The sequence below is a fragment of the Physeter macrocephalus genome, chromosome 18 (genome assembly GCF_002837175.3).
Source record: "Physeter macrocephalus isolate SW-GA chromosome 18, ASM283717v5, whole genome shotgun sequence".
In the NCBI taxonomy this organism is placed as follows: Eukaryota; Metazoa; Chordata; class Mammalia; order Artiodactyla; family Physeteridae; genus Physeter; species Physeter macrocephalus.
Genome location: NC_041231.1, coordinates 88,383,432 through 88,402,778, shown reverse-complemented (window position 1 = coordinate 88,402,778; position 19,347 = coordinate 88,383,432). Strand labels below are relative to the sequence as shown.

The window sequence follows — 19,347 nt, the reverse complement described above, 5'->3', positions numbered from 1 at the left end:
TTCAGCCTCACTATGAGTCAGTGCAGATCTTAAACATCTCAACAATTGCTGACTCTGAGTCTATGGAGTCATAGAAACTGTAGGTTTTTTATCTTAATTCTTTCTTGAACAGTATTTATAAAATTACAAGAACCTTTAGCCTAGAGAATCTCAACTATCACCCAGTGAATAGATATTAAGTATGTTAACATCTTGCTCCCCTCAGCCCTCAGGGCAGCCAGGCAGGGCCTGAGGATGTGCTGGAGGCCCTAGAAAGACCCCCCTCCTGTTGAGAGTTGCCCTATCTGTTTATGCCAGTGTTCTGGACAAATACAATTATTTTCTATTGGTGCATGTCAGAAATAGGGTTGGGAAGCCCCGTGATAGAGCTCGATCTCATTGGAGATCATTTGTGCATTTAAGTGATATACTTCTGTGACTCGGCTTGACTTTGCGTTAGTTCCCTTTCTAGATGTTCCTATTGTGTTGCTCTAAATTATTTATGCTTTTCGCACAGACAGGGCTGCCTTTTCTAAACGTGGGGTGTCCAAGGACTGAAACATTAATCTGTTAATGAGCAGCAAGGTTCCTGGCAATGTCTGTATCTGCTTGGAGGCATCATTAAAATGACCTTTGATCTGAGACCTAGAACTAGACAAGATAAGAGGGAAAAGTCAAATCTACCCGATCTTATTTAGCAAATGTGGAAAATTTTCAGAATAAAATTAAACCTTCAATAGATTATTTAATTTAATCAAATAATAAAACAATCTCAATGGAATTGACAAACCGAATCAGCCTTGACACTATGTAATGGGTCCCTTGGTCTCAGTGGACTTGGGATGTGAGTGGACCCCAGGTAGAAAATAAAACCCAGACACTAACTAATATAACCTTCACAATGTCCAGCATCTACTCAAAGATTCTCAGGCAAAGAAGCAAGAGAATGTGACCCAGAAAAAAGTAATCAAAAGAAATGGGGACTTCCCTGGTGGCACAGTGATTAAGAATCCATGGATTAAGAATCCATCTGCCAATGCAAGGGACACGGGTTCAATCCCTGGTCGGGGAAGATCCCACATGTTGCGGAGCAGCTAAGCCCCTGTGCCACACTACTGAGCCTGCCCTCTGGAGCCCGCGAGCCACAACTACTGAACCCGTGTGCTGCAACCACTGAAGCTTGCGTGCCTAGAGCCCGTGCTCCGCAACAAGAGAAGCCACCGCAATGAGAAGCCCGTGCACCACAACGAAAAGTAGCCACCGCTCGCCGCAACTAGAGAAAGCCCACGTGCAGCAACGAAGACCCAATGCAGCCAAAAATAAATAAAATTTTTAAAAAAGGTTCTCTTAAAAAAGAAAATAAATGTGTGTGTTTGTATGCATGTGAGAAAATTAGAAACAACAAAAAAGCAAGGAAATGATAAATCTAATATTTAAGATCAAGCTTATCCTTTGAGGGAGATGCAGCAAGATGGGATGTGGAAGAAACATGTAGGTAAATATATTTCTGGTTGTATTCTGGCCCTTGGGTTGGATTATGTTCATTATTTTATTAAAATAAAGGATGCTGTGAATGGATCAATGATGATGGTGTATTATCAACCAGAAGTTATGATTAAGCTAATTCTATGCAGTTGAAGTCCAGTGGGAGAAGTAAAACAGGAGGAATAGAAAAGGACACAGGATGTATGAATGGTCTAGGGCAGGAAATGGTTTAACTTTCTAGAAAATAAAAAAGGCCAATGTGGCTGATACATCGAAAATCAACAAGATGTATCTCTCAGAGCAGACTCTCATTGACCAATCCTACAGAGGGATATGTTTAAACAAGAAGACTCATTTATTATTTCATGGTGTGAAATACAACCGTCATAAGGTCTGGAATGTTTAGCCCATTGATAGCAGGGGGGAGGGGGAGAAAAGAGCACATAATAGCACTCATTAAATGTTACTTCACATCCCTTTATACCTGTAAAGTTCTGTACCTGTCAGTAGGTATTAGTGTTTGTTTTTCATATGGAGAAACTACATAGAACAAGAGTGATATTGTGAAAAGAACACTTAAAATGAGAGTCCTAGCTCTGCTGAATGATATTAAGGAAATTATTCTCATTCGGCTCCATCTGTTATAACTGGAATTGGGATATTGGAGCTTTCCAAATTGAGTTCCACAGAACACTAACATTCCTTGAGATATTAACAGAAGTTTAATGGAAAAGAATTCAGTAGTCAAGTACATTTGGGAAGTGCTGTATCATATAGTCCTTCTTTCAGAAAGCCCTAAGGCACAGTAATTACTCTAAGAAGTTCTACGTTGGTTTCTGTGAAGAAACCATTGGAACTTCATTTATTGCATCGTTGCTGAAACTTACTTATCTATGAAACACTTTTGTATCACCATCTTTTGAAACAGGACTTGAGGAACACTAGCCAGGATTTCTCAGGTCCTTTTCAGTGGTAAAAGTAAGATTCTTTCTGAAATCTATACAGTACAAATAGTAGAGCTGGATTGAAACGTAAGAGTGAGACTCAACTGATAAACTAGGTTAAAGCAATGAAATATGAAGTGTGTATATAAATGCAGAGCTGGCACAATTGATGGAGTCAACAGTCTACAACAATATCATTGTCTTATGTGGAGGTAGCCTTCATATTCTTTCTGGATTTGGTTATTTGCGGAGTTAAAGAACAACTTGAGAGATTTTATCAACCAAAATTCTCCTGGGATCTCCCGGAGATTCGTGTCACAAATTTTGAGCGTCTACTATGTGTCAGGCACTGTTCTGGACGCCAGCATGATAGATGGCACGTGTGTGTGTCAGAATCACTTGTGCCTGTAGTGCAACCTGAGGAAGAGCAACTCAGATAGCTACCAGCAGGTGGCAGTAGTAGTCAGTTGTTTAAGCAGCTTATTGGCTTTAGAAATAAATGGAAATACCACATTTTAAACCCAACCTGTAAATCAGAGCTACTCTGTGGTGTTGATATGCGACCTTGGGACAGTCGTTTAACCTCTCTGGGGTGGTTTCCCTACCTGAATAATGGAGATAGTAAAAATTGTCTTGAGGATTAAATGAGAAAAGATTTAAATTGTTCAGCACGAAGGAGGAACCATAAATGTTGTTTTTATTCAGTACGGTACATACTGTTCTCATGCCACTTGGCAGTGTCAATTTGCCAAAATAGGAATCAAATCAGACGGTTAAAAGAGGTATTTCTGGGACTTCCCTGGTGGTACACTGGTTAAGAATCTGCCTGCCAATGCAGAGGACACAGGTACGAGCCCTGGTCTGGGAATACCCCACATGCCGCGGAGCAGCTAAGCCCTTGCACCACAACTACTGAGCCTAAGCTCTCGAGCCCACGAGCCACGACTACTGAGCCCGTGTGCCACAACTACTGAAACCCATGTGCCTAGAGCCCGTGCTCCGCAACAAGAGAAGCCACCGATATGAGAAGCCTGCGCACCGCAACGAAGAGTAGCCCCAGCTCGCTGCAACTAGAGAAAGCCCAGTGCGCAGCAATGAAGACCCAAGCAGCCAAAAATAAATAATATAAATAAAAATTAATTTTTAAAAAGAGGTATTTCTTCATAGAGCAATAATAATATTAAAAACAGAGAAATTTTAACAACAGAGAAAAAGGAGATCTAAATAACTGAAAATTTAACAAAGGGTGCAATACGCACTTAAGGTAATCATTTGAAAGAAAGCCATAAATTGGGCAGATTTTTTAAATTGCTGCTTTTCTCACAGATCACTTTTAGAGTATCTTGGTTGTCTGATAACTTCCTAGTTGTACTAACTCAAAGTAGTGGTGAATTATTTGTAGATTTCCTATTTATCCAAGGGGTATTTTGGCTTGCTAATGGAGTTTCTACCTAGATAGCCAAGGGAACCCCAGGGCTATTAGAAAGTGAACAGTTTGACTTAAGCTTATTGTTTCCTGGACAAAGGAGACATTGTTTCAAGACCTCCGGACCTCTGGAATGACTCAGTTAGAATGAGCTGGAATGATTCAGTTAGAAGGAGCCAGAATTCAGAATTTAAAAGCCTCAGAGTCGGCTTACTTCACTTCTAGAAAAGATGTGGGCGAGAAACACTGGGGGATGAAGTTGGGGTTCAGGGGTCTGTAGATAGGGATCCTTTCATACGCTTTTGAGAACTGCTTAAACAGCAAATGTTCCCCCAAACAGGGACCGCTATTTCTAGCGAAAATCCAGATATGCAAAGACAGGTGTTTATTGAATGAATTCATCCATATGGGAGTGATTAAGGTGCTACGGGGAAGAGATGATTTCCATACAATCTCAAGAGTTCAATTAAAGAGGCAAACTGTATTTCCACTCGCAGTCCAAAACATCCCACACATTTTCTATTCAATACTAATGAAGAGTGCTGTCTCACAGGAAGGTTACTCTTTTGGGGAGAGCTCCACAGTCTGAGCTGATGAGCAACTAAGCAGCAGTAGTCTCATTTTTATGAAAATTCATGTGATGAAACTGAACAAGGGAAAATAGGATATAAACAATGCTAATGAAATATGTCAAGGGCTTAGTTAGCATCATTAAGTGGCAGATATTACTGTTGGTATTATTACTTTTTTTTTTAAAGTAGACTTACTTTTTTTAGAACAGTGTGAGGTTCACAGCAAAACTGAGTGGAAGGCACAGAGATTTCCCATATACTCCCTGCCTCCACATATGCACAACCTTTCCCATTATCAACATCCAGCACCAGAGTGGTAATTTATTACAACTGATGAATCTCCATGGACACATTATTGTCACTCAAAGTCCATGGTTTATACTAGGGTTCACTTTTGGTGTTGTTCATTCTTAGGGTTTGGACAAATATATGATGAAATGTATCTACCGTTATAGTATCATACAGAGTAGTTTCACTGGCCTAAAAATCCTTGAACTCCTATTCATCCCTCCCTCCTCTCAAACCCCTGGCCACCATTGATCTTTTACTGTGTCCACAGGGTTGCCTTTCCCAGAATTTCACATGGTTGGAATCATACAGTAAGTAGCCTTTTCAGATTGGCTTCTTTCACTCAGTAATATGCATTTAAGATTCCTCCATGTTTTTTTATGCCTTGGTAAGTCATTTCTTTTTAGCATTGAATTCTATCATCTGGATGTGCCACAGTTTATTTATCCATTCATGTACTGAAGGGCATCTTGGTTGCTAGATTTTTTAATTAAGAGAATTTGAAAAAATGTCATGAACTGTCTTCACTTTTGTGTGTGTGTGTGATTTTTTTTTTTAATTTATTTTTGGCTGCGTTGTGTCTTTATTGCTGCATGCGGGCTTTCTCTAGTTGCAGAGCTGGGGGGCTACTCTGTTGCGGTGTGTGGGATTCTCATTGCGGTGCCTTCTCTTGTTGCAGAGCGTGGGCTCTAGGCATGCGGGTTTCAGTAGTTGTGGCTCGTGAGCTCTAGAGCACAGGCTCAGTAGTTGTAGTGCACGGGCTTAGCTGCTCTGCAGCATGTGGTACCTTCCTGGACCAGGGCTCGAACCCGTGTCCCCTGCATTGGCAGGTGGATTCTTAACCACTGTGCCACCAGGGAAGTCCCTGTCTTTGCTTTTAACTTGACTTATTTTTTACTCCCACTTCAAAGACCCCTACTTGAAATGCTTCCTGATATCAAGTTCCAGAAGAGATAAGCGAAATAAAGCCTAATCCTGAGTACACAGGTATCAATTGAAAAGAGAAAGAGTATGGAAAATACTTAAATTCACTAATAAAAACAGTTTGATATCCTTGCTTGACTTTGTAATGGACCAATATGCTAAAAATACAACACAAGCACACACACACCCATAAATTCAGCAAAGCAAAGCAAAAACAAGTGTAGCTCATCAGTCTGCATCCATACATAATAATTTGTTGAAATTTCATCCTAATTATTTTTCTCTAAGTTTTAGGCCAGCCTTATTGTGGTAGCAGAATTCCAAAATCATCCCCAAAGACCCCTCCCCTTGTACATTCCCTCTCCCATAGTGTGGAAGGGACCTGAGATAAGATGGGACATCACTGCCATGATTAGGGTATGTTAATACAGCACAAGTGATTGACAAAAAGGAGACTGTATTTGGTGGGCCTGATCTAATCAGGTGAGCTCTTAAAAGGAACAGGTGTTTCAGGGGCAAAGGAGATTTGCAACATGAGAGAGGAGGGATTTGATGCAAGGGATTTTATCTTGGCCAGCATTGAAATGGGGAGGGGGCACATGTGAAGGAATGTGAATAGCCTCTAGGAGCTGAGAATGGGCCCTGGCTGACAGCAGCTTCTCTAGAAATGGAGCCCTGGGTCCTACAATTGCCAGAAACTAAATTCTGCCAACATCCTGAATGTGCTTGGAAACAGATTCTTCCCAAGGGCCTCCAGAAATGAAAATTCCTGGTAGTATATTTTAAAATTCTGAGAGCTCTTTTATCTTCTCTGATTTCTAAAATAGAATCCCCATGGATTCTTTCGTTTTCATGGATGCAATGATTTTTTTAAAAACCTCTGGTGATATAATTATAGATATTTTTAACAACCTTATTGTGGCATAACTTACAGACAATAATATGCATCCATTTTAGGTGTACGATTCAATGAGTTTTGACAAATGTATGCACTCTGTTCCCACAATCACAATCAGGTTATGAAATATTTTGATCACTACAAATTGTTTCCTGGGCCCCTTCCCAAATACCTCTGAGCCCCAGGCCCCAGGTAACAACTGATCTGCTTTTTGTCACTATGGATTAGGTTTGTCTTTTGTAGAGTTTATTTTGTTTTGGTTTTGGTTTTTTTTGACTGCCTCAGGTCTTAGTTGTGGCATGTTGGATCTTTCCTTGCAGTGCACGGGCTTCTCTCTAGCTGTGGTGCACAGGCTCCAGAGCGTGTGGGCTCAGTAGTTGTGGTACACGGGCTTGGTTGCCCTGTGGCATGTGGGATCTTAGTTCCCCGACCAGGGATCAAACCTGCATCCCCTGCATTGGAAGGGGGATTCTTAACCACTGGACCACGACGGAAGTCCTTTTTGTAGAGTTTTACATAAATGGTATCATTCAGCATGTACTCTTTTGTGTCTGGAATATGTTGCCCAGCATGTTTTTGAGATTCATGCATGATGTTGCAATTAAATTAGTTCATTCCTTTGTACTGTTGAGTCATATTCCATTGTATGAATGTGCTACATTTGTCTATCTATTCATCTGTGGTGTATGTTTAGTTTGATTCCACTTTTTTGGCTATGGAGAATAAAGCTGCTATAAATATTCATGTATCAGTCTTTGTGTGGACATACCTTTTTATTTGCCTTAGGTAAATATATAGGAGTGAATTGAAGGATTGTATATTAAGTATTTGGTAAATTTTGTAAGAAACTGACAAAATCCTTTCCAAAGTAATTGTATCATTTTACATTCCTACTAACAATGTATGAGAGTTTAGTTACTCTGTATCTTCACCAACACTGTCAACCTTTTTTATTTTAGCCATTCTAGTGGGAGTGGTGGTATCTCAATGTGGTTCTAATTAGCATTTCTATGATGACTAATGGTATTCAGCTCCTTTTCATATGCTTATTTCCTATATCTTTGGGCAAATGGCTGTTCAAATGTTTTGCCCATTTTTATTGAGTTGTAAGCGATATTTGTATATTCCATATATCATCCTTTGCCAGATATACGTATTGAGAAAATGTTCTCCTGGGAATTCCATGGCAGTCCAGTGGTTAGGACTCAGTGCTTTCACTGCTGGGGCCCCAGGTTTGATCCCTGGTTGGGGAGCTAAGATCCCGCCAGCCACGAGGCAAGGTCAAAAAAAAAAGGAAGAAAATGTTCTCCCTTCTCACTTTTTTAACAGTGTCATTCAAAGGGCAATAGTTTTTAATTTTGATAAAGTCCAATTTATCAATTTTTTCTTTTATGCTTGTGCTTTATGTATAGCATACAAGAATTTTTTGCCTACTTCAAAGCCGTGAAGATTTTCTCCTGTGTTGTCCTCCAGGGGTTTGTATAGCTTTAACTTTTACATTTAATAATTTTTGATCCATTTAGAAATTTATCTTTTATGGCATAAAATAAAGGTCACCGATCATTGTTTTCCATGGGGATAGCCAGTTATTCCAGAATCATTCATCAAAGAAACTGCTCTTTCCCATTGAATTACCTTGGCAATTTGTTAAAAAACAAAAACAAACAAACAAACAAAAAACCAATAGATCAAATATGTGTGGGCTTATTTCTGTACTTTCTACTCTGTTCCACTGATCTATAAGTCTATTTTTATGCCAATATCACACATCTTAATTATAATAGCTTTAAGTCTTGAATTTAGGTAGTATAAGTTCTACAACTTTGTTCTTCAAAATTTTTTGGTCATCTTAGTTTCTTTGAGTTTCCATATGAATTTTAGAATCATCTTGTTAATTTCTACAGAAAATACGGTTATGATTATTGTTGAGGTTGCATTACCATCTCTAGTTCAATTTCAGGAGAAGTAACACCTTAATCATATTGAATCTTCCAATCCATTGTTATTGCTGTATTCTCCAATTATTTAGGTCTTCTTTACTTTCTCTCAGCAATGTTTTGTAGTTTTCATTGTACATGTCTTGCACACATTTTATTAAATTTATCTTTACACATCTCATGTTTTTTATGCTATCATAAATGAGAATTTTAAAATTTCAATTTCTAATTTTTCATTTCTGGCATACAGAAATACAATTGATTATACATTGACCTTGTGTCCTGCAATCTTGCTAAACTCACTTATTATTTCTCATAGCTTTTTTTTTGTAATTTGCTTAGGATTTTCCATGAACACAATCATGTTGTCTACAAAGCTTTTTATTCCTTTCTGATCACTATGACTTTCATTTATTTTGCTTGCCCTGTTGGAATAGCTAAGACTTCTAGCCTAATATTAAATTACAAGTAAGAAGAGTAGCTATCCTTCTCTTGGTCCTGATTTTAGGGGGAAAGCATTTAGTCTATATCATTAGGTATAGGTTTTTGTTTTTGTTTTTGTTTTTTTTTATAGATGCCTGTTATCAAGTTGAGGAAATTGTCTTTTCTTCTAGTTTACTTGGAGTTTTTATTATAAATGGGTATTGAATTTTGTCTTTGTGTGCGTGTGCGAGAGAGAGAGAGTGTGTGCACATCTGTTGAGGTGTTTTGTGATTATTTCTCCTTTTATTTATGGGAAGGTTTTAATTTCAAATTCAAATTTCTTTACTTGAGGGAATTCCCTGGTGGTCCAGTGGTTAGGACTCGGTGCTCTCACTGCCATGGCCTGGGTTCAATCTCTGGTTGGGGAAATAAGATCCCACAAGCTATGCAGCATGGCCAAAATATATACATAAATTTCTTCAATCGATATAGGGCTCTTCAGATTTTTCTGTTTGTTCTTGAGTCAATTTTGGGAATTTCTATCTTTTGTATGGTTCAACTAAATTATCAAATTTATTGGCATTAAGTTGTTCTTAGTATCCTCTTAATATCTTTTTAATGTTTGTAGTGAGGCCTCCTCTTCAATTCCTCATATTGCTAATTTGTATCTTGTATCTTTTTGTCTTGATCAGTGTACCTAGAATTGTATCAAATTTATTGATTTGATTTATTGATCTGATTTTCAGTACAGCTCCCTCCTCCTTGGAACTCTACCTCACAAGATACAGCCACCTCTCTCTCTACAAATTTTACATCTCCTGGACCTAGTGGACTCTGTTGAGGGTCCCCCTCTTTGCACCCATCATCCAGTTATTTCCAGGTAGAAATCTGGGGCAATTGTAGCGCTCACTTCTTTTGCTTCCCTTCTTTCAAGGATCACAGTCCTGTCCTATCTAATGTTCAACGTCTGAAAAACAGTAGTTCCTTATATTTTGTACTATTTTCTAGTATTTGAAGGAAGGAAATGTCCAATCCTTATTATTCCATCATGACCTCAAGCAAAAGTTCCCTCACTCTGAATTCTTAAGTTTTCTTTTGCTCCCAGGCTCTTCTATGATCCTTGTTAAGGCTTGTTTGTTTTGGTCTCTGGCTCTCATGATAGAGGCTTTCCTCAAATGTCAGTGTTCCTTGGATGTCTATATTAACAGTGAGGCTTAATAAAGCTGATCTGAAGCTCTACATGAGTGGATGGGGCTTCTCAACTGGTGGAGCTCAATTTAGGGTGACAGGTGGGGACCTGGTCTTTTCACTGGCAAATCAACACATATCAGTATCCTACAGGTTTTTCTTTTAAGGATAGTCAGTAATCTAGGAGAGGAATCTGATGCCAGGATTATAAACCCTGCTGTTAAGACTTTTAAGAATCAAGCAGAGAAACAATTTGTGGTGGCTTTATATTTAGGAGGTAGATTTTTCTCTAAATTTCCCTCTTTTCTGTATGGTATGATGTCTCACTTTTACCTTCTGCTGTTCTAAGACTAGGTCCTTTTGGTTTCAATCTCTTCTAAGAGTAAGCCTGCTGTCTAAGGCAGTGCAGAGCTGACTGGCTGCGTGAGATAGAGGGGGGAGTTTATGGAGTGTCTAACTCTTCCTTTTAAACTCTTTACCAAGCCTATTTTTAGTTGTTCTCTCATTCTGCACTTCTGCATTCAGAGATCATTTATGTCTCTAGTTTCTGAGATTTTTCTTGGGCTCTGCTATAGAAATTAGCTTGCTTTTTATTTGCTTTCTCCCCTCTGGCTTAGAATTTGTCTTTCCCTGGTCTGTTAAGTTAGTTACCATTCCTCCACTGACTTTCCCAGTTTCCAAAATGTTACAGTTTCTAGTTTGCTACTGTCTCCTATCTTCTTTTGTCCTTGTGGCTTTATGCATTTTTAATATAAGTGGATAAACTATTTTTAGAGCAGTTCTGGATTTACAGAAAAATTGAATAGAAAGTACAGAGAATTTCCATATACCCCCTCACTCTCTACAGTTTCCCCTATTGTAACATCTTACTTTAGTTTGGTATATTTTCTACAATTGCCAATATTGATACAATATTATTAACTAAAGTCCACTGTTTACATTAGGGATTCTATGTGTGTTTTTTTCTTCTACTCTCATTGGGAAGAAGCATAGTTATATAAATGCAAGTATTAAATCCTCAATGCTTAATAGAAGGTCCCCTCCTATACAGCCTTTTGGCTACTCCTCTGCCTTTATTCTCCTTCATATCCCCAGTTCCAGAGTTATCTGCATTCTGTTTTCCTCTCCTTTTCCATCTCCTAATCACTCTTCAACCCATTGCAATTTATCTTCTTCCCCCATTATTCTACTAAAATCGATCTCTTCGCAAAACAAAAACAAATTAATGCTTCCCTTATTGCTAAATTCAAATACATGTTACCTTATCACATTTGACTTTTTAGTAAAACATGACACTGTTAAACTGTTTCCCCTTTTTGGAAATATTATTTTTTCACATCTTCCCAACTTGACATCTTATCTTCCCGGTTTCCAACTACTTCTCCGCTGGTTGGTCCTTCACTGACTCTATAGTAGCCATTTTCCAAGATGCTTCCAATGATCCCTCCCTGCCTCTTGGTATTCACATTCTTGTGTCATCTCTCTCATTGTCCTGGGGTGATTCCTTGATCTATGTGACAGTAGAATACAGCAGAAATGATGGTATGTCATTTCCAAGATAAAGTTATAAAAGGCACTGTATTTTCTATCTCTGCCCCCCCATCACTCACTCTGGGAGCCAGCTGTTCTTCATGAAGACATTCAAGCAGCCCTGTGTGTCCTGAGGAACTGAGGCTTCAGCCAACAACCAGTAAGGAACTGACACCTGCCCACACCAGAGGAAGCCCCAGTTGAGCCTTCAGTTGACCACAGACCCACCTGACAGCCTGATCCTAACTCATGAGAGACTATGAGCTAGAACCACCCACCTAAGCTGCTCCCAGGTTCCTGACCCACAGAATCTTTGACATATTAAATGTTTGTTGATTTAAGCTGCCAAGTTTGGGGGTAATTTGTTACACTGCAAGAGATAACTGCTATAGTCTCCTTTGCAGCTCTTCTTTTTCTGGATGCCTGTAATTCTTCGGAGTTCCTTTCCTTCTCATACTGCATATACTTGCCTTGTTAGATCTCACCCATTTCCCGAGAGGCACGTTGCCTTTAGTAACAATGTACCCAACCCCCACCATCATCTCATCAGATAAGCTAGATTTTCCTACTAAATCCTATCATTTCATATGCCGTATGTTGACGAATCTTGAGTCTACATACCAGAATGTCTCCTGAACTTCAGACTTCCATATCCATTCACCTGATGGACATCTCCCTTGGATGTCCCACAGTACCTCCACCCCTTCAGACCAAACCCGAACCCCTCATCTTGATTCACCACATATGCTCTCCTCCAGGCTCCCTCTTCCAGTTAGCAACCACTGCCTCCTGACGGGGAGACCCTGGGCCTCCCCGTCTCCTCCTCCCCTCCCGCACCTGCAGCTCTCAGATCTGTCCATCCGCTGTCACCATTACTATGGTGTTTTTGTTTTGCTTCATGATTGCAACAGCCTCCTAACTTCTCTACTTAGAATACCCTTGCCTCCCTTCCAGTCTTTTTAATTATTCCAACTAGGTAATCTTTTTAAACAAGAAAATCTGGTGTGATACTGTCTTACTCAAAATCTCTCAAGAATTACCCTTTGCTCTTTGGGAAATTCAAGCTCATTTAGTGGTTCATGAGGTCCTGCATGGTACGGTCCTTTTTTTTTTTTTAACCTTCTGTTCCTACTCCATCTCTATTGATTAAAACCCACTGAATTGGGACTGCCCTGGTGGCCCAGTGGTAAAGAATGTGCATTACAATGCAGGGGACCAGGGTTCGATCCCTGGTCAGGGAATTAAGAGTCCACATGCCCCGGGGCAACTAAGCCTGCACACCTCAACTAGAGAGCCTGCGTGCCGCAAACTACAAAGCCCATGTGCTCTGGAGCCTGTGCACCACAACTAGAGAGAAGCCCACGCGCCGCAACGAAGAGCCCACTTGCCGCAAGTAAGACCCCACGCAGCCAAAAAAACCACTGAATTTATTTCAGTTTCTCAATGTTTTTATCTTGTCTTCTGGCCTCTACACATGCTGTTCCTGCTACCAGGAACATTTTCACTCCCTTTCTCTCCTCCCCCCCCAACCCTCTCATTTCCATAATTCTATTTTTCTCCACGTCCGCACTTATAGTAATTGCCTCTCTCTCTCTCTCTCTCCCCCCGCCCCTGCCCCCCAGACTGTTTCTTGAGGGTTCCATGAAGCCTCTGTGTAATTCACCATTATATCCTCTGGCGAACAGTAAGTGCTTCCCCTCACATTTGTTGAGTGACATTAGAAAACAACTCTCCTCCTTTTAGTGCTCTCTCCCCACCACCTCTATGAATTTCTATAGCATATACTGAACACATCATTTTGCACCTAACTAGCACATTTTTCTTTTTCTTTTTGGCTGCATTGGGTCTTCGTTGCCGCGCGTGGGCTTTCTCTAGTTGCGGCGAGCGGGGCCAGGCTTCTCATCGCTCGCAGTGGCTCCACTTGTTGCACGCAGGCCCTGGAGTGTGAGGGCTTCAGTAGTTGCAGCTCACGGGCTTAGTTGCTCCCCAGCATGCGGCATCTTCCCTGACCAGGGATCGAACCCATGTCCCCTGCATTGGCAGGTGGATTCTTAACCACTGCACCACCAGGGAAGCCCTGCACATTTTTCATTTATCTTATTTTCTAAAATTGCTCAATTAGATTCAACTAGCTCACCACCTACTGCGTGGTCAGCACTGGACTAGTTGCAGGGCAATCGAAGGTCACCTTAATTTTCCTTCTAGAGGTGGAGCTCCTTGTGAGTGGGTGGGGCCCAACCTTGGCCATCTTTACACTTTCCATGGAACACAGACCAAGGGGCTGGTGAAGTGGCATACTGAAATGAATTTTGGCCTGGAGAGCTCAAATCTAGGTTCAACCCTTGCAACTTTGAGCAAGTTACCCCACAAATCCGAATTTATGCCCAGTTGTGACAAAGATATAGTAAGTATACCTTCTAACCTAAGGGGTCACTGGGTAACTCAAATATGCTAAATCCTTATCTCCTTATTTGTCAGAGGTCATCAGTTGTTAGATGCACCAGTGATCTGATAGCAGATTTTGTATTTGTGTTGGGGGTGGGGTATGAGAAGCATGATGTTAATTGCCTACAACAATTATAAAGTGCATTCTGATTTCATTATCATTAAAATGAAAACAATTGCTTCTTTGAATCACAGCACTATCGCATCTGTTGAAGCGCTCTGTTCAAGTGTTCTGAATATGGAAAACAATTGTACTATGAGCTCTGATAATGGCACACTCAAATAGATATTTTCTGCATTAATGACTGAGTTGACTTTCCTCTCTCTTGGTCATATCTGTTGAGAATTTGCTCTGATTATGATGATGACTGAAAATTTCAAACACACTTAAAAGTGAGAGCAATGAATTCCCATGTACCCCATTATCCAGCTACAACAAAAATCAGTACAGGGCCCCTCTTGTTTCATGTGTAGCTCTACTCAGTCCCCCACCCCACTCCACAAACACCCCCCTCTCCCATGGATTAGTTTTCAAGCAAATCTAATATAATATCACTTGTAAATACTTTAAAGGCATATTGTCCAATAGACATTTACCTCTCACTGTCTTCTAATCGGAGATAAACTAATTTTTTCCTAGAGGTGTTTATAAGCTTAGTATTTCATTTTGTACTTTCCCTGAAAGGTCTAATTAACCCAGTTGAGAAACACACACCTCATTAAGCAGACCCCAGACCGACAGTAGTTGCTAAGGGTGGGAAGTTAGTCTGCAAGTCACTTCTTGGGGAGTGGAAATGTCATTGGTTCCCACATAACTGAATATCTTCCAGTTTTAAAACCAGTTCTTAAGGCAGTAGGCAAGATCAGAAATGGATTTGGGTAAATAGTGGAGGTTTTTTTTTTGCTGCTGTTAGCTTGCTGATTTCTTAACTTTTGTTTTGTCTCCATGGGTTTAATCATTATACGATATGGTTCATTTTTTAAAAAAATTTTATTTGTTTGCACTGGGTCTTAGTTGCAGCATGCATGTGGTATCTAGTTCCCTGACCAGAGATCGAACCCAGGCCCCCTGCCTTGGGAGTGCAGACTCCTATCCACTGCACCACCAGGGAAGTCCCTATATAATATGGTTCTAATGAGAGTATGTTAGACCATTATAGACATTAAGTATTTTCAGCAGATTTTTAAATTCATAGCATATTTTCTCACCATAATGCACTACAAAATATACAATAGAGATATGAATGTATACCTTGGAACTAAAAATAAAAGTCCATGTATAGTTTTCCAAAATAATTTTGTTTCTGGGTATGTGTTAAATTTGTTGCGATTGTGTTTAACATTTTAAAAGTTCAGGTGCAGTAGATATTCCCTGAAAAGCCGGTTTTCTCTTCCTTTCTGACCAAGAGGTTTCAGTTCATCAGTGCTAGTTATAAGACTTAAACAAAGCCACATATATACATGTTAGATGAAGCTGTAGGTAACCACATTTAGAGTGGCAATTAGTTTCAGGTAGTGGTTAATCACTCTCTTAATCAAGAGCACAATGGCAGGGGTAAACTTAAAAGCATGGAAGTTGGAGGGCAGAGATGCTGAGGAAAGATTGCAGCATTGGAGGGAGTGGGCAGATTTCAGTCAACGAGTGCACATTTCAGAATTCAAAATGCATTCTCTAAGCTGACTCCTCGGTTGTCCTGTGCCGGGGACATTTACCACTTGTTGGGTTTTACAGTGTTATAAACAGTGCTCCTTTGAGTTCTCTGCTTGCTATTCTGAAACATACTTGAGTTTTGCTCCCAAGAAGGAAATGATTTTCATTTCCAAAATCAGTCATTTTTGAGCATTAATATAGGAGATTCATTTGAATCCATGCCTTCAGAGGTGTAGGAGTCAATCAGGATCCTGCTCCAGTGAAAAAACTTGATTCTTCGTTGAAACCCCAGCTTCCTTTAAAAGGCACCAAGGAGCACTGAATTACAGGAATGCCATACTATTCTTCTGACCACCCCAGGCCAAGGGGGAAAAAAGTTTTGTCTTTATTTTCACGAGTTACCACATGGTGTGGAACCTTCAGGGCAATTTCTGAAACTTCATTGGTAAGTGCCAGAAAAATCCTCTTTAACACCCACAGTTGAATGGAAGATGGTTTTGAGATGTTAATTTCCATTTATTGCATAAAAAGATATTTAATGCGTAAAGGACAGGTCTATCTTCAATAAATCGCCAACATTTGAGAAACAGTAGGGAGTCTGAGGTCCAAAGCTCTAAAACCAATAAGTTAACAAATGTTTACGGAACACCTATTTTGCACAAATCTGCTGAAGAGGTTCAAAAGTCTGAGATAAACTCTCGCCCTTAAATCGCCCACAGTCTAGTTGGGCAGACAAACACAAACTCAGGGAACAAAGCAAGAGTTAAGTAGTAAAACTAGACAAATACACAAGTAATGAAACAAGGCACTGTGTGGTTGGGCTTAGAAAATAGTGTTTCAGGCAATATATTCTAGCGGTTTTGAATAGAGGGATCACAGTGATCTGTAAATCCCTGGAAAATCTTCACAAAGAAGGTACACATTGGGCTGGAATTGAAAACATAGGTAAGAATCAGATAACCTTAAAAGGAAGGGAAAAGCAAATAGCAACTAGTTTTGGAGAGTCAGGTTGTAAGAGTGGGAAGGGGCCAGATTGGTAAATGCCTTAACGGTAACGCCTGGCGGAGGGGCTGAAGATGATTCTTGGGGATCCAAGGTCGACGGCAGTGTTTAAAACCAGACTATCAATGCGTAGGATTCCCTTTCCTTTTCTCCCTCCCCTCCTTCCGTCCTTTAGAAACAGAACCTGATTCGACAGGCATTCCCAGCCGCCAGGCACTGATGCAGCAGTTGAGGCGAGAAGTTGCCCAGTTGCTCCACCACTCCGGGGGTGGAGCCGAGGGAAAGTCGGAGAGAGTTGGGCCAGGTCCATCAGACCTATCAGCAGGCTTATTCTGGCCTTTGTGAATTACGCTCAGCTGCCCGAATATGCCCTGGGGTTAAAGGAGGTTCCGCAGCGAGTGAAAGGCATTTTCCGGGCGCTCTCCCACTTCGAGTGTCTGAGATGGGAAACGGCGGCGGCGGCGCGCCCGCTGAGCGTACAAAAAAGTGTTTTCTTACCATATGGTTAGTGTTTACAGGTTTCGTCTAGTTCCTGCTCCCCAGAAATGGAAAATTAATAACGTTGAGGAAATGTCAGCAGTCACAGGGAGGGCTGAAAAAGGAAAGAGTGCAGAGGGTCTCCCAGAAAGACCCGGTTTCCGTGCAGACGGGTCTGCGGAATCTGCGCGAGCCTGCAGCCTCCCATCCCCTGGCGCCCTCCGCCCGCCGGGAGGTGGGGACGGGGAATCGGGCAGCCGAGGCCCACCCGGCTATCCTCCCCAGCAGCCAGCAGATGGCTCCCGGGCTCTCTCGCCCCCTCTGCAGACGCAGGGCTTCGGCGGTTCGGGAGGGAGGCTGCGAGGAGGGGCACAGTGCCCGCCGCCGCAGCAGCCCCGCGCCGCGTGCCTCCGGGCTGTGCGCCCCACGCCGGGGAACGTGAGGCTGGGCGCGGGAGGCCGGGTCTCGCGAGGTGAGGAGGAAACGCTGGAGGAGGAGAGCAGGAGGAGAAGGAGGAGGAGGAGGAAAAGCAGGAGGAGGAGCGCCGAAGCTGCCCCCGCCCAGATGAAGCCCGGCAGGAGCGCGAGGAAACCCTAGTCCCCCGCCCCGCGCCGCTCTCCCCGCCTCTCCCCACGCCTTCCGCCTTCACCTAGGGCCGTAGGTGCGACGCCGGAACCGGGCGGGAGCTGCCAGCTGCCGAAGCAGCGCCGCCGGGAGCCGCGAGCCGCAGCCGCCCCGCGCCCGCTCCCAATCTTGCCGGGTCTCCGTTCCGCCGCCAGGAACTGCAAGGAGGCGTCATGTAGCAGCAGCCGCAAACCCACCTCGGATTTGCAACTCTCTTTTTTTTTTTTTTTTTTTTTTTTTTTGGTGGGGCGGGGGGCGCGGCAAAATTCTATCTCCGCCCCCGTTTTCTTGCCTATTCCCATTTGCAAGCTGCATCTGCCTCTAAGAAATTGAGGGGTTCAGGGTAGGGTGGGGAGCTGTAAATCAGAGTTGGACCTGCAGCACCCCCGCACCTAGAAGGCCACCATGACCGAGGAGAGTTCCGAGGTGCCCAGGGAGTTGATAGGTAAGAGTCGCGCGGTGGTTGATTTTCCCTCTGCCTCTGCGTCCCCCTCACCTCCCCCTCTGCGTCCCCCTCACCTCCACCTCCCCCTCCCCCTCACCTCCACCGCCCTTCCCACCTCTGCCCTCCCGTGCGTCCCGCGAAGTCCCGGCGCCTCTGGGGTCTGAGTGGTGTCGGGCAGGGTCGCTGGGGGGCGCCGGGAAGTTTGTTCCCATCTGACCGCTTGCAAAGCCGAGTCCGGAGAGGGCCGGCGCGGGGAGGAATCGGGAGCCCCGGGAGCGCACTCTGCTGCGCCGCTGGGACACCCCCCCCAGGCGCCTCCTTCCGCCGCGACCGGGGGTCCAGGTTGGCGAAGGAAGGGGGAGGTCTGCCAGGGTCTGGGGAGTTCTGGAAGCGAGGAGAATCCTTTACAGCGCCCAGCCCAGTGTCCCCAACTCGGGAAGTCCGGGAAAGCCCAGGACCGGGTCGGCTGGAGAGCGCACAGTGGGTCGCCTCTGGCACGTGCTAGGACCACCCTGTCCCCAGGAAATAACCGGCGGGAGGTGCCCCTGTGACGTACAGACTTGGGGGAGGGGGGCGCTAGTCCGGTATAATGACTGAGCCTAGCAAGGCGTGGCTTCGCCTAGCGAACTGGGAGCGAAAGGGTTACAGGACTGACGCAAACTCGGGCCAGGAAATTGAGGGTTAATGATAAAAAGCCTTATTTCAGTAATGATTAACCTACCGATTCTCCCCATCCTGGATCTCTTAGGGAACCCGTGTGTGGTACCCTATGCAAGGTGACCCATTGTTTGAGTCCCTTGAGGGTTTTTTTGGGGGGGGCTGAATATTTTGTCTTGGGGTTTAACTTAAGTGGAAGGTTAAAATGGCAGAGCTCAAATGAGGTTTGGGGGGAAGAGTGTTCGGAAAACCAAGCGTTTAAGCGTGTGTGTGTGTGTGTGTAGCATGTTGTATTGTAACAAGGTATGTGTTTCTGTGTGCGTGTGTTTTGAGCCCCAGTGACCTATATTCCTTACTGTCGCATCCTTGGCACACTACACAGCCTACAGCTCAGAAAAGATGATGTTGGGCTTCCCTGGTGGCGCAGTGGTTGAGAGTCCGCCTGCCGATGC

At 42.8% G+C, this 19,347-nt stretch overlaps 2 protein-coding genes across 4 annotated transcripts in view; one reads left to right on the top strand and one right to left on the bottom strand.

The window, feature by feature from the left end:
- Positions 1–19,347, bottom strand: part of LOC102977564 (cytidine monophosphate-N-acetylneuraminic acid hydroxylase) — a 295,804-nt gene that overhangs the window by 168,143 nt on the left and 108,314 nt on the right. The window lies entirely within an intron of this gene.
- CARMIL1 (capping protein regulator and myosin 1 linker 1) overlaps positions 18,150–19,347 on the top strand; it is a 333,351-nt gene continuing 332,153 nt past the window's right edge. Inside the window, exon 1 of the mRNA XM_028479533.2 lies at positions 18,150–18,238. Coding sequence (XP_028335334.1) covers positions 18,199–18,238 — 40 coding nt within the window. The 5' untranslated portion in view covers positions 18,150–18,198. The remainder of the gene's footprint in view (positions 18,239–19,347) is intronic.